This window comes from Verticillium nonalfalfae (assembly GCF_003724135.2).
Source record: "Verticillium nonalfalfae strain VnAa140/NRRL 66861 chromosome Unknown scaffold_161, whole genome shotgun sequence".
In the NCBI taxonomy this organism is placed as follows: Eukaryota; Fungi; Ascomycota; class Sordariomycetes; order Glomerellales; family Plectosphaerellaceae; genus Verticillium; species Verticillium nonalfalfae.
The window spans coordinates 1-25,059 of NW_021167386.1; the positions used below are offsets into that span (position 1 = coordinate 1).

Sequence of the window (25,059 nt, forward strand, 5' to 3'; positions counted from 1 at the left end):
GCTGAGAATGTTGCGAAGATCTTGCAAGAGTATCAAATGAATGCGCCGAAGAAGTGGGGGAGGTTCGAAGACGGACGGCCAGGCAGCAGCTCGGACTAGTCTTCCCGCTGCTGCGGAGCGCAGCAAGAGACAGCTGCGAACCAATCAAAAGGGCAGTCTACTGGAGGCCTCTGGTACAATGAACCCGTGCCCTCCAGGATCACTTATCTGTCGTCCATATGGTAGCGCTGCAACGAGTTATGCGTGCTTTGCGGTGGTCGTTCTGCGATGTTATACCAGACATAATGCAATGCTGTAACGAAGTACTCTCCTCTCCCTCATACTGTAAAACTATCGATATGGTGTTATGGTTACTAAATCTCAAACCCCTAACCGCTTCGATCACCTGACTTCTTGCCTACGCCTGCTTGAGAAGGTCACGACAGCCAGCACACGCAACAATCTTGCAGCCAGGGCAACGAAAAGTGTAATAAGGCATATGACGGCGGCATGACCCACAAGCTCTTTGATGGAATTTGCGATTCCACCACCTCATATGTTGACATGAGGAAGGCGTTTTGTAATGCCGATGTTGGCCTCCTTCGTTCTGAGACGTGGTTGTCGACTGTGTCTTTGCTGACCTTTTGGACTCCTCACGTGCTGTGCTCTTCCGCAGGTCCGCCTCTTGCTTCTGTGCCTCCCGCTGCTTCGGCTCTCGCTGCCATGTTTCTCTTCGCCGCTGCTGCTCGGCCAAATGCACACAGGTCTTGATCTCTTTGAGCACGGGCCATACAAGCCGAAATATGAGTCTAATACTGCCCAGGGCCCAGATCTGGACACTTCACAGAAACGATTAGGTCAGCCAGTTGTGTGGGTCGAGCTAGCTTCCACCAAACCTGACCGAGAGCAAGCGGGATCAAGACTAGGCAAGGGAGTTGGCAGATACGCCACAGCGTCAACATCAGTACAGTATGGGCCGTGTTGGTGTGCTCACATCTGATCAATCTGAAGGCTGGGCACCATGGTCTATTCCTGCGCCCAAGGCTTAGAAGAACGCACGATGTATCTTCGTCAAAGCTTCGGCACCAAGATCAAAATGCACAACACCATCCTGGGGCTCATGATTCAGCTGACCCCAGTCTCTGTTGTTGTTGGTCGTACGAAGTGTGCCCAAAGTAGTCCTCCACCATCCTGTTCTACAAAGTCCTTGCTGTCCTGCCTGTCATTGGATACGAGCATGAGCTAGCGGAAGCCACGCATCAAGCTACAACCAAAGCGATGTAATGACGTCAAGTAGACGTCGTCTGCTTCCCGTGTGAACTCAAGCTACTTAAGTATACCCCTCTTCCCTCCTGATGCGAAACTCTTGGCTTCTTTTAATATCCAGGTGCTCTTGATCATGGATTCTTCCCTATTCTGCTGTGGCGCTATCCAACCATATCGACCACAGGCCCTCGACCATGAGTCGAAATTCTCAGGCTTCCTCGCCTGGGCCAATGAACAGAAAGATGACATTCGCAGAGAAGAAGCCTGCCCGGAAACTTCACATTCCATCCAACTGGTCCGCCAGATCAACTACGGTCCGCTAGAATCCCTTCGTTACTTTGCTCGCTCGGTTCCAATAGGGAATATGCGGAGATACAAGAAGAGCAGCTTCTACAAGCGAACTTTGAGAAGGTCAATTCGTACGTCACGATGTCATGCCCCAAACCGTCCGCAGCTGGAAACTTACATCAGGTTTCAAGATACAAAAATTTCAGATGTGGCATTCACGACAAGTTTTACGAGCTGAACCTCTACCAAAAATCTCCTATCAACTCTCACCATTGGCGAGCCACCCTCGCCAGACCCTCGAGGGACATCGACCTCCATCTGAGATTTCCAAAAGAGCAGCCGGTCGTCAGTCCTTCTACGGGGGGCTTTCCACGTCCAACTTTGCCACCACCCGCAACATTCAGGTTGGGCCAAGTTGTTGCAGAGTCTTCGTCATGTGCAAGGGGGTCTTCGGGTGGAGGCGATGGACAACCTGGCTCAGGTGTATCTTCACCTACAAAGACCGACGATTCACCAATGAATCAGATCCTTGCTGCCCTTCATTCGCGTCAGCGAAAGCCTGGCGGCAAAGGCAAAGTCATTGGAGTCCTCGCTTTCGACACGCTTCAGACAACAATTCTATCCGTAGACATAGATGTCCGTGTAGACTTGGACGAGTTGTGGAGAGAATGTCTTGTAGGGCCTGAAATATTAGGATTTCTCCTTGATTGCAATACGGCTGACAACCCAGTGTCTGGTGATCAAAAAAACGGGCTGCAGGACGTGGCTATGGCAGCTCTTGACGAAGTCTCTCAGAGAGGGTTCAGCATGCCAACCGGTCGAGACTGTCTGGTCGAGGTTCTTTATGTAATGCTTCAAAGGAAGAGTGATGTTGAGTCTTACAGACAACTAATCCTTCAGGGTCTGGAAGTTGCTGATGGCTCAGGGCCGGAGAGTGCGAGAGGCGATCTGGAAAGCGACGACAAAGCACATTGGTGGAGCTATGACAGCGATGAAGATCGTTACGACTATGACGGCTCTGAGCATGACTCCGTCAAAGACTTCACGGCGTGTGACAAGGAGTGTGGATACTGCGGTCATTGCGATTATAAGTTAGTACAACTGGGGTTTCTGTAAGCCTGCAGTTGAGCAACTGGAGCAAACATCCGCCTTACTGTCGCAGAGTTCCAGTCGTGACTCTTCGTCTATTCTGAACCAGCTCGCAATACTGTGCAAGGCGTCGAGATAGAATACAAGCCGCAGAAATGCCTCCATGTAATTAGAACAGAGAGAAAGACTGTGAGTACAGTAACTCCAGGTTAGTACCTTCCCATGCTTCTTAATAGCACAAACGCGTCACGGCATTAGACACCTGTAGTGGCCACCCGGTTCCTGTGGGCAACCCAAGCCGAATGGTGCACAGGTCGACTGGAGCCGAGGGAGCTGGAGTCGCATGGCCGTTGTCGGAATTCTACAAGAGGGGCCTCCGTCTTGAGCAGCACATTGGGCTGCCTTGGACGATCTCGAAGTACTTCGAAAACGCCAAAACTGCCCTCATCAAGGCGTTACACCGCGTTCAATTCGGGTCCAATGCACGGTACGTCCCGAATCGTACCTCTACTTTGAGATTCTCCCCTGCGCAGTACCAGATTGAAGCCAGAAACTGCTTTGCCTAGCACTGGTTCTGGGTTCTGGGCTAAGCAGCGTGCGCCCAGATCTTGTTGGATGGGTTTGTTGGAGACCTACGCCTCATGGTGGTGGCTCAATCACCCAACGACACCCACCTTAGGCGACCCAAGATCACCCGCCACCAGCCATCACACATCTATCAGCAACGGCCGCAAGAGTAGAGCACACGAACAAGAGCGTAAAATGGCCGGTTCTTAATCTGATCATGTCCACCTGAATCAGAGAACAAACCTCAGTGGCGAATTGCTCTCTGTCGCTAGAATGAGTGCATCGCGCCTCGGTCATTCCGGGATTCAGTTGGTCAACGGTTTCACATGTTGGCCGTACACAGGCCGAAATGACAGCTCAGGGCCTTGAAGACCTTGATCCAGCAGTCCACCGTCTCTTGTCACAGAGTTATGTAGTGATGTTAATTTGCGGAGCGGGAGCTTTGCGCAACGCTGTTGAATTCCTGACGATCGTTAGCCCGTATATAGCAATCGTAACACGGAAAGACTTGCGTTCAGTAAGGCGGACAGCCTAAAAACTGGTTCTCGACCACTGACGTCTTCAAATCTACCACGAACGGGTGCAGAATTGGACTAGAGAGTGCATCTCGTAGAGCCCTGTCGCTGTTGGAGTAATGAGCGAATAGCCCCGTAGTACACCAATGTCGTTCTCGAAGTCTCTAGTGTGTCAACATCGTCGGTATCGGCGTCTGCGTCTTCACCGCTTCGCCGGTTACCTACTTCCTCTCCGCTCTCAGCGTCATCGTAGGCGTGCAGCACACTCTCCGGTATGTTCTGAGCTTGAAAGAAGCTCATCAAAGACAGTAATTTGGCTGCCTGGGGGCGCTCGCGCCTGATCTGCTCAAACGTCACCTGCGACGTTACGACCACAGAATTAGATACGCCATCGCGGCGTCCGAGGTCCCTTTCATCACTGCGGAGTAGGCCGTCTCTGCGCCTTTAGTTCTTGAGGAACTCAATCAAGTACGACGCAGGAGTACCTCGCGGACTGCGCCTGTTGATGTAGGCTGATGCTTGATTGACGCTAGTGGGATATGGTTGAGGGCAAACGAGGTCAATCGCAGGCGCTTCGTCCACTTCTTTGTCAAGCTCCTTTTGCAGAACTTGTAGCGCCTGCTTCTCCTCCATGACTGGTATGCGCAGTATTGTCCTACCGCTACCGGCGAGCTTCTCTATAGCGTCTAGACTGCGTAACGTGAATAAGATTTCGCCGCCAGCCGTCTTGGGCAGGTGTGAAGCCAGTGGTTCATGCGCGCCGTCTTCACTGCCCTCTTTCGCAAAAAACACGCCAACATCATCGGCGCTATCGACGATCATGAAGCATGAGCTGACATCCTTCCAGCGCCAGCACATTGACCTTGAGGTCGTGCCGGCGAGGCAGCGCCAGAAGGTCTGCGAGGGCGCGGTAGGACTCTTCAAACGTCTCTTCACTGTTTCTACTCGCGATCAGAACACAGGTGTCATTGGGGTCTTTTCTCAATGTAGTTCAAGCTCACGATGTCTGACATTGGGCCTAGTAGAAGATGACTAGGAGTTTGTGGCGAAGAAGAAACGGGGGCAATATATCAGAGCGTTGCCATCATCATTCGCCTGCTATTTGAAGAAGAATCAAATCTGTCAAGGGAGACTGTTGCCAGTGGTAGTATGGTGGGGTGACGCTCATGGGGTTCATGATGGACGATTGAATGGGCCACTGTCGTGGTAGGTTCGGCACCACCAATGACAGGGGGCTAAAAAGAATACGCTATACCTAAAAGAAAACTAGCACACGTGATGCGTGACAACCCCGCTCAACAGGTTGTCCCACAGGGCATCTTTGACAAGATTCACTTGTCTTCTTGCCCACGAAACCGATTCCTCAGGCTTCCTTCCATGATGAGCCAACCACCGAATGTCCCAAAACACCGAACCCGCCACGACTCTCTGCCGACCCAGTCTTATCTCCTGACGCCTCTGTGAGCTCACCTGCCAGCGAGATCCCTGGTTCCACGCCCAGCTCGGCAATCGACCCCGTCAAGCTACCACATCTTAAGCATGTGACGCGGGACATCAAACAAGCGAAGAATACGGTCGTTTTCCACGCTACGACGTACAATTACCAAGAACTGCTCACAAAGCGCTTGGATGTCGACGAGGGATCGTGGAATGTCGGTGGCGCGCTTGACAGCGCAACCGCGCAGCTCTTGATAAAAGCAATCGGTGACGATAAAAAGGCAGCCACCCCTGGATCCCCCGCGCCGTCGCAAGACTCTCAACGGAACTTCCAGCGCGTGGGATGTGTCGTTGGGTTTCGTGATGGCGATTTAAGAAAAGTGTAGATTTGCGGTTATAATTACATTCGTCTCTGCGACTTCAAAAAATCTTGTAACTCCTCAGACGTTGTTGACATGATGAATTGTTTTGCCCTACTGCCTAGCTTGATGCGCCTGGCCTCAAAGAGCTGGTCCCGCGATGTGATCAGCATCTGCTGCGCGTCGTTACCAATATCCACATCCTCCACGACATGAACACCGCTGGACGATGCTTGCTCGGCAGCACGATGGAGGACTGCCAGACACTGCTCGGTGCTGTGGGACTCGTGCAGAAACGCTTGGGTCTCGGGGGAGGAGGTAGGCAGAGCGGCCTGACGGTGATGCACTGGTAGAGACTGGGATCGTCCGGCCTGTTCTTCTTTGGCCCGGAGGTGGATCGCCAGATCGTCTTGGCACCTTCTCAGCGCCAGGAGAGTCACAAGTTCCGCAAGAGTCAATTGCTCGGCCTCCATAGCTGTGTGTGCGCCATCCTTGTATCTCTTTCTTGCTTCAACAAGTTGGGTGATGCCCTGGGCGCATATGTCTAGACACTGCTGCGTACTCTGCCGTTCCCTTTCGAACCACTGTCTCTCCTCAGCATTGTCGGCAGGTTGCTGGTCACCGAGTGAGGTAAGTGAGTGTAGTTTCCTGTTAATGTCTTCGAGATGACTCTCAAGGTCTTGAGTCGTAGCTTTAATCATGTCTTGGTACTCGTCGAGGGCAGCCCGTGTAATCTTGCTCGACCGTCTGCTGTCTGTTAGCCGGTAGTCTAGCACATGAAGACGTGTCTCACAGGTTCGCATAAGCGAGCGCCACAGACATAGTGGACTTATACCCAGCGAGCATTTCGGTGAAGCCCCGGATGTCTGCGTCCATGTATCGCAGTCGCATCCAGTCCCGCACGCTAGGCCAGGCACCATCAGAATGGGTTGTGCACTTCACTACTAGCGCCTCAAACTCGCTACACGCCTTGCCACACTGGCGTAGCGGGAGCTGAAGCGGCAGAAAGAACATCTCCTCTTGCTCGACTGCGTCATAAAGAGAGTCGAGGACACCGTCAAGGCTCTTGAGTTCATCTCGTAGCTGCCTCACGGCGCGGGGTTGATCACGGAAGCTTTGCACCGTCTGGTATAGGGTCTTTGTAGCTTGCGCCGTAGTGAAGACGACGCCAATCACGCTCAGAGGGTCTGCCATCGCGCGTCGAAGGGTAGCTTGATGATAGACCGAAATTACTCAAGCAGCTTGCGGTGGCGAGACGAAAGCTTGACCAAGTCGAAGGCCGTGGAAAGGCTGAGCGCATCCCATATCCGTCACGTGGTCGCGACCCCATTTGAATGGTCAAGGTAGTGCGAGATTCAGCCTACTTCGTCGACTGATCACGACCATCGCAACTGGCAATCACGACGAGCTCAGCTCACGATTCCGATTAGCTTGATGTTCAGAATCGGCCCCGACAAATGATGACCGAGCACACCTGCGATACGGGAGCGAGCAAACGTAAGCCCACGCGTCCGAACACGATCGGTCCCGACCTCTGCCTTGATTGGCAAAAGCCGTGCATAGACCAGAAGCGCAGTATAAAGCTTCAGACGGCGCGGAATCCCAACGCCAAGCACCTGGCTTGAGGCGCTTGTACATCGGAGGGAGAGGCTAGGCCCTTGAGGCGTGGATCATCAGCACCCTTCACCGACATCACTATGGCCATGTTTGGCAACAGTCCAAACTTTCCGACCTGCGAGAGACGACCCCAATATGCCCGTTGGCTGTCATCCAGAAGGCGTCTTCTTCACAGACCCTGGAAAGTTGCTCCAGCTAGCCCCAAAGACTGTAACCAAGTCTGCACGTGGTGCTGGCAGCAAGCTCTGTAGCATCGTCGTGTCTTTTGGGCCCCCTGCATCGCCAGCGGGACGCGTGACGGGATGAATGATACCCTTGGGATGTGACCAAAGCCATGGACAATGGACGTAGCTCACGAGAGCCGGCTCGAGCCACTGCTGGTCGTCTCGTGCTGTATGTACGCCCAGAGGCTCATCTGTGTTACGGGTTTAAGCAGCACGAAGGAAAGACCTCTTCCGAATGACCCGATCATCACAGCAAGACGCGCTCGATGAATCACCACCGAGCACTTGGCGATGTGCGACAGTGTCACGTCATGTAAGTGTCATCGGTAACATGCTAGCTGCGCCTGTCCAACAGCCAGTCTGGCGTTCGGCCTTGCGATGACGGCACGACGGAAGGAACTGGTGTTAATTCGGTGGTGTCTTGTACTGGCCGAATTTAAGTCAGTGCGGAATGAGTGGAGTGAGTGCATTCCTCATAGTGAGCAAGAGTTCGATCATTGGACGAACAGGATCCTAAATCTTCGTGTGCTCGGTCGCCTCGTGGCAGCTACCGGACAGGGCATACACTCCAGGAAAACGACCAGCCGATTGCTAGTTCGTAATGTACTGCGTTTCAGCTTCCCACAACCTCATACTGGTCGCTCAGAGGTGTATCGAGTAATGTATCTGCAGAGGTTAGCCACCGCCACTGCGCCAATGCTTCTGACAACCACCACGGCCGTGATACATATATTCCCTTTCCACTACCAATGTAGTAAGTAGTGAAGTGGTTGGGCTCTGTGGGACGAGAGTGCCTATGGCCAGTCATGTCTCTCCCTTCCGTATCGATGCACCAGCATTAAACGACGAGGACGTCGCATACCAAGGTCGTGAACCATTGTGGAAAGATCTCAATGAACTCAGACTCCTGAATTGAGAGTTCCAGTCCACGATATTCTTCCTTTGTTAAGACCGCTCGTACGAGACACCCCTCTTATCATGTCATTCATGGATTCACTTCTTGCCAGCGAGAAATGACGGCCATGGCATCTTCTAGCCGCAAGAAGCACAAAACGAAGTGTGTAGACTCACACGAGCTTATGGGACAGAGATGCCCGGAGCCCACCGACTTCGATGTGTCGAGGAACGCCTTACGTACTCGTCGTACCTTTGCATGTCGTGTCTTTTGCCGACGTACTTCATGCGAAAGTGTCTGTCACTGCTCACTCAGTACCTTTTTGCGCCATGTTCCCTGCACTTACCAATGTCACCGAAGGAGGTTTCCGGCGCCATGTCAATCCTTCACGTTACTATTATGGTTTCCAAACTCGAAAAGCGAGTATTCGTTAATCCAAGTTTCTCTTTCTAGTATTCTACGCCAGCGAGTCCTGGAACTCCGGACTAACTTCGGCTCCAGGTTTGATCGCTGACTAATAAGGCTATCTCTCTCGTCCTACCTGAATATTAGCACACTCTTCCTCCAGCTTGACGTTGATCTCACAGCTCTCACACTCACGCTTACACAGTGCCGATAGTCGTGTAATAAGGTTGAAGCCCAGCTACTCGATTCCTGCTTACGCTCTAGCCCTGACCGGATAAGCTTCCGCGATTAGGCTAAACTGAAGTTTAACGGGAGCGATAGTTTAGAAGGCTTTCGGCAATAGCTAATTAGATATAACTCCACTATTATAATTATCTTAAGCTTCGCGAATCTATTAGTATACTATTCTACTTAGATTAACTTAGCTAACAAATATACCTTCATAGCCGCACATCTACTACGAGCACCTAGTCTATATATACCTATCGAGAATTAATCGCGAGTACAATAGTTAATTTAAAGCCTACCTAGACTATATTTAATAAAAGCTCGATACTTTAACTTATCGCGCTATTACCGGTCCGAATCTCGACGTAACTACTCGCTAGTATATAGAGGAGGAAGAAAAGAGCACTAAAAGGGGTCTCGAATTCTATACTATACTTTTATAAGCGATTAAATAGACCGAGGTCGTATTCTTTAAGGTCGATAGCAGTTCGGCAAGCGCCTAGGCTCAGGTCTCAACCTCCTAAATATTATTTAGTAAAGGAATCGAGGGGATTAAATATTATATACGCTTCATACTTCGATAGCTTAAGGAGCATCGGGAGAAGATTATAGACAGCCTAATTAGCAGCTTAAAAACACTAATATTAGTATAAGACTAGACCTCGCTCGATAACCTCGAGAGACAAGCGAATACTCTAAGATAGTACCAGGCCTCTACTCGAATATCGATTCTATATTAGAGTCGTAAATTAGCAATATCGAAAACAATATAGAAAGCGACGACACGATTCAATTCATAGTATTAACAGATAGCAAGACGATTAACGGCAAAAACCGAGCCATTAGGAAGAGACTTAAGCAAGCTTATAGTCATTTTAGCGAAGACTCTCTTTAATAGGTCTCCTAGGATTTCAAAGCTATCAGCATTCACTACGCCGGCCTCCAAAGGCAAACCCCTAAGCAATCGGCCATAGAGCCTAGCACTCACGATACGACGGCTGGAATAGACTCGGCTTTCAGGCACCGGCATGGGCCAGGTATTACGCTCGCGAAGCAACACATACCTAGCGCTACCGGTACTAGTCAGACTAGTAATTGAATTCGCACAATCACTAGGGGTTAGCTCGTGAGGCTATCGCAAATATATATTATAGGCTCAGTAGTAGTATGAACCGGAGAGAATCAACCTAGTATTAGCATAATAGAAGACGATCTAAGCGCTTATAACAACACTTTTAAAATTAGCTAACCTTTAAATCGCAATAGTATTTTGACCCACGTCTAGACTCTATATCCGTATTACCAGGGTTACTCTTTAGCTACTTTTAGTCACGGAGACTATATCTAGTCAAATAAGACAAGAAGTAATATAGAATATATTATAATTAATATATACGCGCTATTTATCTAAGTAAAGAGGACGAGAAGGGCCCTTCATAGAGGGCTCGGAAAACGAAGGCGATAATTTATATAATAGTCGTATAGAGGACTCTATCTTAGCGCTTTTCATGGCCTCTAGGCTCGGTATATATATATATCACGACCTAACTAGGTAGTCATCAGGACACTATGTGAGATTAAGCATTTAGTGATCATGCACCTAATGTATAATAGTAGTAATGAACATAGTGATTTAGAATCTCAGCCACAGCGGGGAACGCAGTAGCTCCTTGCTAGTAATACGCCATATCGAGTCACTAGTAGGGTTCTTAAAGCCAACGCCGAACCAATAATTTCGCGCTAGGTCCCTACAGTATTTTCAGACCGCATTAGCTTAAAACGTAGCTGGGGATATACTATTTTCTACCTAGCGTATTAATAAGCAAACACTAACTCCCAGGTAGTAAAGTAACCGTCCTCGACTAGAAGTTACCTATCTGTCTAGAGTCACGATAGGCGCCGATAGCTCTATCCATATAATACGTCGCGCCTACTCGCACTTTCCAACCCCCCCGGACGCCTTACCTCCCCACTATAGCAGATCAACGTCGACTAAATATCATTAAGGACAACCCTATTAAGACCGGACTTAAGGGCTTCCGCGCTTCTTTCAAGGCCGCCTATATAAACCAGGGTATCTCTCCCTTACTAGACTCGCTTTACAAGCTTACGAACGATAGTAATACAATCCACCCTACCGAACCTACACTACTAACCTTATAGAATTCTAAAACTTAGCTCTCGATCTCCTCCTAGCGCTCTAAGGTTACTAAGCGTCCTATCTACTTCGCTTAGGCAGGAGAGGGAAGAACCTCTTTAGCGACTTATCAAGACTTAGCTCCGCTATTAACTCCGATAACTTCGATTTTAACCGTATTAAACTACTTTTTAAAGTATCCCTAGCCGATACCCTTAACGACGCGTTAATCTAGGATCACGTCTATAATACCGTTACCGAAGCGACCCCGCCGCTGCGATTAATAGCATCCTCTCTATAATAAACCCTATAGCTCCGCAATACGAGCAGCTTTACGAACTCGTCCGAGCATCGGAAATATATAGACCTTATACTTAGGGAAGAGCTCAGCACTATATATATCGGGCTCCCTAGTTTCTATAAGATATTTTTCGGACGTATAGCTAATCTTAATATAGCTTCTCGGGTAATATTATAGACGTACGAGGAAGGCAGTAACCCTCTATTTCGCGAAGGGTAGACTAATTAGCCGAATAATGTAAATTAAGACGGTATACTTAGCTAGTTCGCGGATATTAGCGATAAGCTAGCAGCCTTCGCAGAATCGTATAAGCCCACTCTGACCGGCCGGAGGCCGTTAGTATAGCCTAATAAGCCGATCCACGGTTCTACGGCAGAGCGTAAGCTAGACGTTAGGTTCGTGAATAACCCCTAAGCAAGAAGCGACTCTCGATATTACTAGTCGTAGATACTCGTCCCTAGAGAGCTAAAGAGTAATCTATCTACCGATATCGCCTCTAAAGCATAGCTTAATTTAGGGAGATACGTAAAGGAAGTTCTCACTACTTAAGATAATCGTTACTTCGTTTTAGGCTTTACTATTTACGGTTCGCTTATAAGGATATAGATATTTAACCGGCTCGGGGGGATTATATCTAAACGGTTTAATATTAACTACGATAGGCTGCAATTTATCTCTACGATTATTAAGTTCCTCTAAATAGATAAGGAAGAGCTTAGCTTCGACCCTACGATTATTACAGAGAACGGTAAATAGTTCATCATGATTACACGGAACGGATAGATAGAGAAGCTCGTTATCGACTAATTAATAAAATACGCACCTTACGTCACTAGCCGGGCTACGACTTACTAGAAAGCGCACCGCGAAGAAGACCCATAGATACCAATCATCATCAAGGACTCCTAGTAGTTTATAGAGCATTACGAGGAAGGCGAATTACTTTAAGAGGCAACTAATAAAGATATAATTAACGTCGCTAGGTACTACTACTATAAGACCGTAGTTATCCGTAACGACATTAACGATATTCGAGGCAATACTCGAATAGGACTAGATACTATTAAAGTAAAGAATTATCGATTAGAACGATTTATTATTCCATAGAGCATAAGTATAATAGGCCCTCTACGAATAGGTCGAAGTAGTACTATCAGAGTAAAGCAGTCATCGAGCCAGACTAATGCCCCCATACTACCTAGTAAACGGTCCTATTCAGCATCTCTAATAAAAGCAAGCAGCCACGCTATCTCTAATCGAATACATAAACGGGTCATCCTACGCAATTACGGAAAAGCTATTTATAAGGTAAGCTCCCCGTCGGTTCTACTTACCGTACTAGAGGGCTATATCCAAGGGCATAAGTCCTTATATAAGGCAGGTTTACTTCACCGAGACATCTCGATTAATAATCTAATAATTAACGAGGAAGATACGAACCCTTTATAGCCCTCTTTTTTAATCGACCTTAACTTTACTATCCGAGAGCAACGAGACGGTACCTCAGGGGTAAGAGGAAAGATAGGTATAAGGGCTTTTATAGCGATTAGGGCCCTTCTAGGCGAGCAGTATTCCTTTATACACGACCTTAAGTCCTTCTTCTAGGTTTTATTCTAGATATATATCTAATATACCGGGCCAGATAAGGGCAAAGTCGTCGCAAGATTTAATAAATAGAACTACTTCGATACGGAGGAGCTAGCAACTTCCAAAACGGGGTTAGTTAGCAACGAAAGAGACTTTCTAAGGTTCATAAAAGGAAACTATACATTATACTACGAGTCACTAGTTCCGTGGGTCAATAGGTTACGGAAAGTTATATTTCTAAATAGGAGGAGATAGGAGATAGAGGACCAAGGGTTATACACGCGAATAAGAGAAATACTTCATAAAGCGCAAATAGATCTAAGCCCGTCATAAGAATTTCAATTAACCGGACTTTCTAATTAGAATAGTACTTGAGCCCGTGCACTATACAACAGTCCGACAAACTCCGTAGTTTTAATTCATATATAATATCTAGATCGACCGGCAACACCAGGGAGGTAGAGGTATAATTAATTACTAACTAACAAACTATAAATAGCGGGTTTTTCGAAACCCCTAACCGCCTCACGGCCCGTATCGGTGGTCGTAGAAATCGGCATAGCATCCATAAGACTAGCGCCCGTAGGAACTTTGCCCACTACTTAGTAGCTGAAGATATATCTACCCCGCATTATAGCTAAAATAATATCTTCAGTATCGTGGCTAGGATAGCTAACTAACAATAGACGAAACCCACGCTATCTCCTCTATACCGTAGACCTTACGTATCTACCTTTCTTCGCCCTCGTCTAATCAAGCTTTCAAACCCTTCATCTTTACTATTCGCCTCCCCATCATCAAGCTACTACCTCTCTACCCAGTAGAGGATTATCGAGATCATTTCGATACTAATAGCAGCGCGAAAACCCCACGCCACCCACATATACAACTACCAAAAACCTCGAATTCCCTTCCGAGCGCGAGATAGACTTCGTTCGAGAATTAGGATTACAACAGCATAAAAGAGCGGTTATTAAGGTCGTTCGACACTCTCAATAAAGATATCCTTATACACTATACTAAGCGCATTAAAGGCCAAAAGCTCGTAATAAGCGATCCTTTCTTAGTAGGATAATCCTAGATTTATTTCGAGATAGTCGCTGAGGACGGTAGCCTAGTAATTGCCCGTATCCGATTACCTCGATATCCCGATATCCTCCTAATAATTATAGAGGAAGACGAAAACTACTTAATCGTATACGAAGTATCGACGATACGTTTCGTAAACTAGAAGCTCCTAGCCGTGGTCGTTCCAAAAGTATACGCCTACGAAGGCCCTAGATCTCAACTTACTACCGATACTAGTACTACTTATATACTATTAGAAGGCTTCAATAGCAATACCCTACAGGATATTATACCCGATTTATACAGTTTACCGGTCTATAAACACCCTCTCCTATTACCCTCTATACTCCACCTTCCTCGCCTTCGCATCTCTCGCTTTCTAACTAATACTTAACTTAAATCTTATCTTACCAGGTATAAGTTATAACCTAAAAGTATATTATAGCTTAGTAGACAATAGTCTAAGCATAGCTCGTAACTTTAATATTTCCTCTAATCGGTTCCATCTCTAATATAACGGAATCGGGAGATCCTATTATTAGGAAGTTATCCATATTAGCATCTAAGGGCCTCGTTCCTCAAGGGCCATTCTCTATAGCAGCCGAATACTTCACTGCCACTAGAGAAGCTATCCTCCATAAGGCAGGTCTCCACGACCAAGACCTCTTACACTTCAGTAGACTCGGGGCGCTAGTTTTTATCGATATTATACGGAATACTAAGCTCTTTAAGGAATTATAGGCATACTATCCCCTCAATTATATAGATCTCAGCACGCAGAACATCATAGTTAATAATAAGTTCAACTTCCTAGGCCTTATCGACTAGGAGTTCGCTCAAGCTACGCCGTAGCAGGTTAATTATTACCCGATGCCTTTTCTACTTCTTTAGCTAGACGAAATAATAAAGAGTACCCTAGACGACCCTTAATATATCGTATACGGAAACATATCGCAGCAAGATTACGCTCGAAAGCTATATTCTGAAAAGTTCCGGGAGGCTGAATTTATACTAAAGGAGGAAGGTCGATATTTAGGAAGAACGTTCGCCGAGGTATTAGAGAGCCTAGCGTTAAGGGTTTATACTTACTTTACTAAGCTTCGAAGCTCCCTAGAATAAGATACAGGTTATATCCGCGAGATAGTACGGCTCGCGTTTAGGTTTGACAAGGCGGGAACAGATTAATACCTTAAGAGTATAAATCTCAGGCCAATAAATGTCTATAGCGGAAGGTAATAAGGAAAAGCCTAGCTTAACTATTAATATACGGATATACGTAAGGCTGCTTAGCTACTAAGACGTAATTACGAGTATTCACTAGCCAAGAGAGGCGATAATAAACTAATACTCCTCCTCTACTATCCTAACCCTTAGTCCTATCTATATAATATACTCCGACTCTTTCGCTCTAAAGTGCCGCTATTAGCTATATTACTTATTATATTTTAGGAGGGATTAGCTTCGGCCAGTTCTTTAACTAAGCTAATATAGTAAATAAGAACGTTACTAGTAATCTATATCTCGTTTCGAAGGCAGCTCTTATATCTATTATCACTCTAACGGAAGGTGTATTAGGATATACAAGTTCGCAGGGAGGGCATAGACTTATAGTCTACTATCTTCGAATAGAATATCTCGAGCCTCATAGCCCGTGTAACGCCCCAGCCCGGTCGTCACCAGGACACCAGGCAGGACACCCCGCAGGCGATCGGACGCGCCGCACGGACCCACAGGATCACTCACGTGACCGTGACCAGATCACGATTCTTAAAGTGATCCGGTCACTAACCACACCGTGACCCAAGCAACAGGATCACGACAAGAAAGGTGAGCCATCCAACATGGACTCACCAACCCAACACGACAAGGACAGAATGACAGGTATATAAGGACGGGCATTCGGTACTTGTAGATACATTCTTTCTCACGACAGTGATCAATCTAAGTCTTACCTTGTATTCATTGTAACGAGTGCGCAACGCCTTACGACACCACATCGTCTCAGAGTCACAACCTAAGCTTCTGCAAACAGCAACCCTAACCCTCTGACAGCGTTCCCCCTTCGGAAGCTGCCAGGTCGTAACAGCAAGGTTCTACTAACCCCCCTAAAACTAAGCTATAGCGGGCTAGTTATATCACCGCTACGGGGTAGTACGGCGAGTAATTTATAGTTTACCTATCCTCCTCCCCCTTTTCCGCTAGTATTAAGACCCTTACTATTACGTTCGAACCCGTCGCTAGCGATAGCGCGTCCGCTTAATCCAATCGATCAATACCGTGACTACGTTATATATCTTTACCTTAGTAGTATCTCGCGAAATAGGATTAAGTATAAGCTTCGAAAATATTACTATATTGACGTTAATCTTAGTATAATCTCTCGCTGAATCGCGAGCTAGGATCTCCCGCGCTAGTAAGCCCGAACTAAGAAAGCCTAGAGCTAATCGAGACTATGCGCGACCTAATATTTCGGGTTAGATTTACCGAGAAGTAGATACTAAGAGTTCTATAGAGACGGGGCTAGCTAATTACGAAACGAGGTCTAAAGCGTATTAGATTATACCTAGATCGCTACTAGGTACGTAGGATTAATAGCGATAATAAGCGCCTCGCCTTATTTAAGAAAATAGAGTAAGTTATTATCGAAATAACCCGACGTTCTAATACTATTTCCGGATATAGAAAAAGCCTCCTTTAGCCTTATCTATATTAGTAAAAGTAGCTTTAGGTACTACGAGACCCTCTCTTTACTATATATAAAATTATATTCCCGAATAAAATCGAGATTTAGAAAAGAATATTCCGAAGGAAGAAAGGATAATTCCTTATATTAGGACTAAACTATTAATAGTGCATTAATAGCTATAATAAGCTTAAAGCGTATAGATTCGAGATCTACGCCGCTATCGACGCCTACTCGCGTAATATTATCTAGTTCTATATTAGCTACTCCGCTATAACTTCTCTAAGCGTTTTAAAGTAGTACTTAACTATATATAACGCCTACGGCTTTCGGCTATAGTATTTATAGGCGGATAGAGGTAGCGAGACGCTATTAATCGTAGTAGCGTATTAGAACTTTACCTTAGCTATAGATAGACGGATAGAGTAGAACGGTTAGGCTTTCTAGTAAGGGAAGCGCTTAAAGGATTCCTATAAGGCGGTACCGAGTACGAAAAACGTTAAGATTGAGAAATAGTAGGAGAGTATACTATATATCTCCTCCTGGTAGTAGGTAGATTACTTTAGCGAGCTCGCTAGGGACGGGGACTTCGATAGCGATATATTAGAGGATTAGATCGCTATTTACGCTGTCTTTAAAGATATATTACGCTAAGAACTCTTCGATTTTATAGAGGTATAGAATCTTTATCGAATCCGCCTTTAGAAAAACCGTCCTTACGTAGTCCACGGCTAACCCTAGATAAACTACTATTACCCGGATCCCGATAAGGCGTATAACTAAGGTATCCCTATTAACCGCTTAGTTCTAGCCGAGATAGAGCGACCGTTAGCGGGTATTAATATTAGCACTTACTTAGAGCCGGAGATAAAATATTAGTATCGTTAAGTTCTCGTCGAAATAGGCTACGATAATACGGTCCTTAGGATTTAATAGGAACCGGATAAATTACGGCCTTTTAAGCGTTTCTACCTTAGCCTTCGAGATAGGATTATTCAATATATCGAAAGAGGCGGCTAGCCTATATTAGTATATCATAAAGCACTAACCGGAGGAGTCGCCGAATATATACGTCTTCTAACCCTTTTAATCTAAGTTGAAAATCTAAACGTATATAGTAAGAATTATATAAGCGAGTAAATTAAGCCCGCTAAAATGAACTTAAAGATAGGGAATTAGCGGAGTAACTATTTATTAAACTAGGATATAAGGATAAAGAAGGGAACGACCTAGAGGGAATAAATAATAATAGGGGGGAAAGCGATAGTTCGAATAGGGAGCCCGAGTAATTAATCCTTCCTTTTCTTATATCGGATAGTAAATATAATAGGGATCTTAGTCCCCTTAAAACGTATAGAGTATACTAGTAGGAGCTCCTTAGCATTATCGTTAAATAGTTAAGCCTAATCACTCCTATAACTTTAAGGAATAGACCGCTAAGGTTATCTATTTATATTAGCGCTTAGCTCGGTAATAAGGTAATCTAGTCTCTTACGAACTCCGTAGCTAAAACTTCCTCGCTATCTTCTTCGTCTACCTTATCTCCTTTATCTAATATGCCTCTATATCCCTCGGCAAGTTCATAAAGTGGATTCTCTATTTTATAGAGATCGATTATATCCTCGTATTTAACGGTCTCTTTAATAGTATTTCTAAGCTCGTCGTCTATTAGGCTCTAGTAGGAGGGACTTAATAAAGGCTCTTCCTGCTCTATCTTAACGTATATCTCCTGCCTAACTTTATCTATCTCTATATTGCCTTTCTCTTACTTTATCTGTTTTTCCCTCTTAATTCGCTTCTTATACCCCGAAGCAGGGCTCGCGTCCTCTCGCTTAACCTTTCGTTTCTTTTCCTCCTTAACCAGTATCGAGTATTTATCCGGCCTTAACGGTATAACTAGCTCTTACTTATCGATAATATCCGTGGACGTTAGGACGACTAATACCTTTAATTGCCCTGCCTAATTATTCCTAAAGTGCCCCGATACGAGTATATTTAATAGTATCGCGTACTTATCGGTATTAGGAACCGTAATAACTTTCTTATTAGAGAAGCTCGATATATATAATAGGGTCTAGAGATCTTTATTTATAATATCGATCGCTAGCGGAAGAGGTCGGAGATAGTCGAATAAAATTGCAATAAATAATAGCTAAGTTAGTAGATCTACCGAGGAAAACTTAATTACCGTATCCTTTAGGGGCAATACCGTCTCCAGGATCTCGACTATAAGCCTATTAAAGTATCTAGTCTCTAGGCTCACGAGTAAGAGGCTAATATGAACCTATTAGTAGCTAGTCCGTTACTTTATAGGCTTTCTAGTATTACCTTTAGAATTCTAAATAGCTCGATTAGCCGCTAATACGATAGTTATAAACTAGGGATTGCTTAAGGCTTCGGAGGGAGGTATACGTACCCATATATTTATCGGGCCTAGGGTAGAGGCTTCGTTAGGGAGTAGTTAAGCGGCGCGTCTAATGCTAATAGATAATATAGGCTTCGGTTTATCTCGTAATAGCTAGCTTACTAGACTAACTAGTAGTGGCGGAGAGTCCTTAACCTCTACTACTTTATCGTATAGGCCCGGAAGTATTAGAGTTTTAGACCTAGCTCGATACTATAGCCGAAAGGGGTTAGCTAAGCCGTAACGTCCGTAATAGTTCGTACTAACGTATATAGTAGTGAAGAGTTTATAGTGCTTTTTTCCGGCTTAGACGTAATAGATATACTCCGTAGGGATCTTTTAAGGGCCTATTCCGGCTAAAAGAAGAAGTAAAAGTACGAGGAGGGGAGAATAAGGGGAATCCTATTTAAAAATAAGGCTTTAATTTAAATAGAATAATACGATATCGTCCTTTCCTATAATAGATAAGGTCGCTAGGCTTATTTAAGCGAAATGTCGCTACGCTAGTCCGCTACTAACTAGGAGCGGGATTATTACGGTAGCCCCTCGTTAACTCGTCGCTACGCTATTCCTTACTATGAGTTAAAGAGAATAGTAGCTAGGTTTTCGCGATTTCTAGTAAAGGTGCATCTCGGCCGCGATAATATAAGGTAATAGCGGTACTTAAATTAGTATAACGAAGACTAATTCGGATTACTGGAACTATTTTTTAGATATATAAATATATAGCCGTAACCTGATCACTATTCCTACCTATAGTGTTGACCAGGAAATCAGACCAGTCGGACACCGCGCGAGCCCGCTGCGAGTCCGCGGTATATAATTCATGGCGACCTGAGGTACTCTGATAACTAAGGGGAAGAGCCCCTAAACCCAAAAGGAAACGACCGGGGGTTTTGTAATAGTGTTCCCTATCGCCCACTATACCCCCCCCCTTCGTGCGTGGGCCTGTTATCCCCAAGCGTTGCCGCTCTTGCATGCCTGGCGGCGTGCATAAGGGCGTATGATCAACACGCAATTTGTGGGGACACTGACATCGGGGCAACCCCGTGGCAATAAGATAGGAGTGTCTATAGCAGGCCATCTACCAAGTCCCTAACGAACTCGTTTCGGGGTCCTCGCAGGCCCCTTGGCATACCTCCTCCTGATCATATATCGTCGGCCGACCGTCATCCAACGTAGCACTTATCTTGTTACCCCCTTTCATTGCGACCCGCCTGCGGTGACCCTTCAGCCCAAGGTTTTCCTTTCATCTCAACCGTTTTGTTGACCATGGCAGCCAGACAGGAAACGACAGTTGAGTCCCCGCCATCGGAGCCTGATCAAAGTGACACGTTCGTTCAGTCCGATGCAGCTCAAGGGACGCTGAGCAACCAGCCAGTTGCACATTGGCCTGTGCCCGAAGAGGTTCGTGAAGTGGTGCGATACAAAATCATCGAGAAATGAAGCTGATCAAGTATTATCATGCCTCAGGGTTTCGATGTTGACGACACCACGTCCGATTTCGATGAAGGCGTCGCCAACAGCACGACTTCTTTGTCATCTTCTATCTACGAGTACAGGAAGTTTCACGGAAGAACCTTTCATGGCGATCGAGGGGATGCCCAATACTGGCAAGTCCTTCGCTCTTGATGCTTTGTTGCACATCTGACATTCTCAGGGCTTCCAACGACGATAAACAGAACGAATCTCTCGATATCGTGTACGCTTGACCTGATAATACAGCTGCTCATGCATGCTGACCGCCCCTTAGCCACCACGTTCATCTACTCATGCTCGATAATCAGCTGTTCAAAGCACCTCTGACGGACGTCCAGGTACGATTCTCATGCAACGACATTTGGATAAATTATAACAATGTAATAGAAAGTACTTGATGTTGGCACAGGGACAGGTTCGGCCCTACTGATCTGGGATAAGAGAACGTCTACTAATGATAGCACCTATGACAGGTATTTGGGCAACGTGAGTGTCCTTCTGAACAACCCTATCCTGTTTGTTTCTTATCAAAACGCAGAGACGTCGGGGACAACTATCCAAGCGCCGAGGTTATCGGAATCGATATTTCCCCTATCCAACCGTTTTGGGTTCCGCCCAATGTTACCTTGTATGTTCTAATATGATAGGTTGAGGGCAATCTTTACTGACACAGTCAACGCTGCCAGCCAAATCGATGACTGTAAGCTGGAGTGGACTTTCCAAGATGACTCGTTTGACTTGATCCATATTCGTTGGATGTTCGGAAGCATTGCAGACTGGAATGCTCTATTCCAGCAGGCCTACCGATGTCTCAAGCCTGGTGGATGGCTCGAAAGCCACGAAGCCTCCACACAATTCAGGAGTGACGACGGTACCGTTGAGGACGAATCAGCGATGAGCCAATTCAGCGAAGCATTGGTCCAAGGAGGAAAGAAGATGGGACAGTCAATGACTGTCGTTGAAGATGGAACTCAGCGGAAGGCTATGGAAGCAGCCCAATTTATGAACATTAGGGAGCAGGACTACAAGGCACGTAAACATTCTTGGGAAATCTTGTTATGGAACTGAACTGACTTTGCTGTAGACTCCCGTGGGAGAATGGCCAAAGGACAAGAGGATGAAGGAGATTGGCAGATATCAACAGGTTGCAACCGAGAATGACGTCGAGGGTGTTTTAGTCTATGTTGCTCAACTACTGGCTTGGGAACCCGAGGAAGTCCATGTCTTGAGTGCAGCTCTTCGTGCTGAACTTCGCTCTCGAAAGATTCATGCATACTACAGACAAAAGATCGTCTACGCTCAGAAGCCAGAGTAACAGGACTTTACTTCCACATCCCCTACCAACTTGTCTCTACATAGACCTCGTGTAGCCCCAAGGAAGCCTCAGTTCATTATCAAATTCATGCCCTGAATGCTCGTTTGTCTCCACCGCTCGTTCTTCTGGATGCCTTGGCTCACCAGCTTCCGATGATTGCATGAACATGGAATCAACTTGTCCCATCTCTTCTGGGTACTGTTCCAAGACGCTTCTGACTGCCGGTATGTTTTTCAAGACGATCCAGTGACCTTCCAACTTTCTCCACTTGTTGTGTAGTCTGTCGACTGCAGACTGCGACTCTTTGAGCTTGGTTTCTTTCCCGCTTCGATACTTTCGCTGAGCAATTCGAATTTGAGTGCGTCGACGCTAATTCTGTTAGCTCGTTTGGCTTGACCGTCAATTTTGAATAAGAGATGGGCTGACTTCTTGAAGAGTCACAGCTGTGTCTTCTAACCTCGGCCTTCCCCGACGGAGTCGAGCGCTTTTGTCCTCGGTCTTTCCCGAGGTCGGCTGGCGTCTTCTCGGAAGTCGTTGAGTTTTGGCTACTTCCTGTGCCTGAATCTGATCGCATTGCACCCAACTTTCCCGAAGTCGAAGGGACGACCGTGACGCGAGAGACTGCTCTTCATTATATACGTTCTGCTGCTTGGACGAATCGTGGATCTCGTGGTAGTTGTAGCTCGAACCGGATAGATTCGGAAAGCCCAAATCGTGACGAAAAGCTCCGAGAGGCGTCTCAGAGATCATCCGGTTCTGTTGTCTCTCGTCCTCGGATATCGTGAGACCTTTTGGTTGTTGTGAGGATGGGTAAGAGTGACTGATAAGACTAGGTTCAGTAAATCCTGATAAAGCTCTTGGAGGAGCCTGCAGGCAGGCGGCATTGTACTGAGGATCCATGAGAACAGTAAGAGTGTTGATAAAAGACAGAGGGTCTGGACAGCAGTTTACGGTACGTGACAGCGGGAAGAAGCAGTTCAAGTAGGCGGCCTTCTAGACGGGCACGGTAGGGTGCCGTTAAAACAATGTTCCCAGCTGGCGCTAGCTTTGCCTCGCTGAGCCACGCATAGCGACGGTCAATGATCCAAGGGTGCTAGCTTTCCCCACACGCTTGTCCATCTCAGCGAACCCTTCCAGCACCAAATCGGAGAACCCCAGCCCTAGGCACATCCCTGTCCGACTGCGACATTTCAGCAACTAAAAACACGAGGCTCAAAACGCCTGACGCTCTGGGAACATGAGGGAGCCGCATATCCATATGAATGAAGGTTACATGCAAAATGGAACGCCTCCATTATACCAAGGTGGCCGATGCTTCATACTTCCTGAGCGCCGCATACAAGCATCTGATCTACACCCCCATTGTGTCACGACCTCCAAGAACGCCACATCGGGTTCAAGTAATGAGCCCTCTGCCAAGGGTATTCCCCCTGAACGTCTGAAGGAGAAGACGAGTCACGAGAGTAACCAACACCGGACCACGAGCTTGGCCCGAAAAGAGGCCGTCCAGAAGTTGAACAACCTCGAGACCGTAGGTGCAGCCGCATACGCTTACTGTAAAGCGCCGGCGTCCTGGTGCGGATCTGATCCGCGACGAAGTGGGGTGAGGGAAGACACTTCGAAATGGCCGGTCATATAGGTCGCTCGTGGAGCGAGCATACCCCAGGCGATAGTTGTGTGGACCTATTAAGACAAGGCACGAAAGCTTTTGACGCCGACGACAATGCGAGCTCGGAACGTGACTCGCTGTCTCAAATGGAGGTGTACTAGGAAATGAATCCATCTTGGAGTTTCTGATCATCAGGGCGACAACATGTCAGTTCCGCCTTTCTCAAGCTTTGAGCCAATCGTGCAATCAGAGGCCGGCTTTCTAGCCGTCCATTTGTATCTGGCCAAGCATTAGTACGCCTGCTGTTCGTAGTATATCGTTCCTCGGATGGCTCACAGATTGCAGTACGCATGAACCGAGAGGCTGCAAGCTTCCCGTGTAACCTCGCCTATAAGCTTAACGACTTCGTCCTTTGACCATCGCTTGCCTTCTGTGAGGGGCGCAAGGGTCATCGAGGGGACTGCCTGGGTTAGCCCGGCATTGAACCACTTGCCAAGCTCCTTCTCGCTTTCTTGGCTGCCCCACGGGTTGATTGGGAGTTTCGTGACAGTTTCGGTGACCGCTACAAAGCCGGCCTCTTTAAGTTTGCTTCTGATCTGCCCATCGACCTCTAGTGGTACCCCTGCTGTACGCAAAGTACGATGCAGTGTATCACTCCATATAACGAGAGCTGAGTCGGGCTCCAGAGTGCCATCATCGCTGAAGAATTTCCATTCGATTTCGACCTATTCTAAGTGACCTCCGGGTTGGAGGTGACTAGTCGCAAATTAACAAGAGCTTTGAGAACGTGCGGCGCGCACTAACTTATAAGCCTGCTCGTAAATGGCTTTCCAATCATGAATCGACCCGAGGAGCAGCTGAATGTGGATCAAGTCGTAGTCGGGCAGCTGTGGCCAGGGCTTTTCGATGTCTGCTTGGATGAAAGAAACCGTCGTTGGGATACTGTAGTCGGTCAATGATGATAGCGAGGACACCAAACAGCAAATAATGACCAACCTGTCTGCTGTATAAGCGAGATATCTAAGCCATCTACAGGAACGTAGCCTTGAGGCCCCTTCTGAAGTAAGCTGTGGATTCGGTCAGTTTGTTCTGGTTCAAGCCCCTGTCCTTGATTGCGACTCACTCAAAGACGCTGATCGCCCACCAGCCGGTGCCTGCCCCGAGATCTAGTACACGAGACCGTGGGAGCAATTCAGCACCAAAGAACTCTCCATGTGCGCGGTGCAAGACTGAACTCAAGAGATCTAGCAGGCTTTTATCTCTCTGTTCGAATTAGACAAGACTTGAGCAGTGGCGTTATTATGAAGTCTCACATCATCCGCGGGGAACATGTATGATCCCCCACGGAAAGGCCCATGGCGGCGGCCATTGTTTTCGAAACCCTTGACTTCACTGTCCATTTTTGTCGTACTTCGGGGAGATGTTTGAGTGTCAGGGCCCTCACTGCGGCAGTCATGAAACAGGAGCCGTCCGGACGTCTACAGGCGCGGCAGCTGTTGAACAGCTATATAAGGAACGCGGAGGCGGCCTCTAGAAGTGCGGAGGCAGATTTCAGATGTTATTCTACCCTGTACCTACCTGCCAAGTGACTGCGGAAGCGAAGTGCG

General features: G+C 46.9%; 3 protein-coding genes across 3 annotated transcripts; 2 read left to right on the forward strand and 1 right to left on the reverse strand.

Annotated features, from left to right (window-relative positions):
- Positions 1-1,075: 1,075 nt before the first annotated feature.
- Positions 1,076-2,649, forward strand: D7B24_002528 (uncharacterized protein; the record flags this gene model as incomplete). The annotated part of the gene is made up of 2 exons (XM_028636734.1): positions 1,076-1,143; positions 1,605-2,649. 2 exons carry the CDS (start codon positions 1,076-1,078, stop codon positions 2,647-2,649), a joined length of 1,113 nt encoding a protein of 370 aa, XP_028491179.1.
- A 1,499-nt stretch (positions 2,650-4,148) lies between these two features.
- Positions 4,149-6,694, reverse strand: D7B24_002529 (uncharacterized protein; the record flags this gene model as incomplete). Its single annotated transcript, XM_028636735.1, has 3 exons — positions 4,149-4,645; positions 5,619-6,247; positions 6,294-6,694. 3 exons carry the CDS (start codon positions 6,692-6,694, stop codon positions 4,149-4,151), a joined length of 1,527 nt encoding a protein of 508 aa, XP_028491180.1.
- Positions 6,695-20,513: 13,819 nt separating this feature from the next.
- Positions 20,514-21,596, forward strand: D7B24_002530 (uncharacterized protein; the record flags this gene model as incomplete). The annotated part of the gene is made up of 7 exons (XM_028636736.1): positions 20,514-20,605; positions 20,710-20,751; positions 20,803-20,866; positions 20,916-20,943; positions 21,002-21,014; positions 21,067-21,156; positions 21,215-21,596. 7 exons carry the CDS (start codon positions 20,514-20,516, stop codon positions 21,594-21,596), a joined length of 711 nt encoding a protein of 236 aa, XP_028491181.1.
- Positions 21,597-25,059: the final 3,463 nt, after the last annotated feature.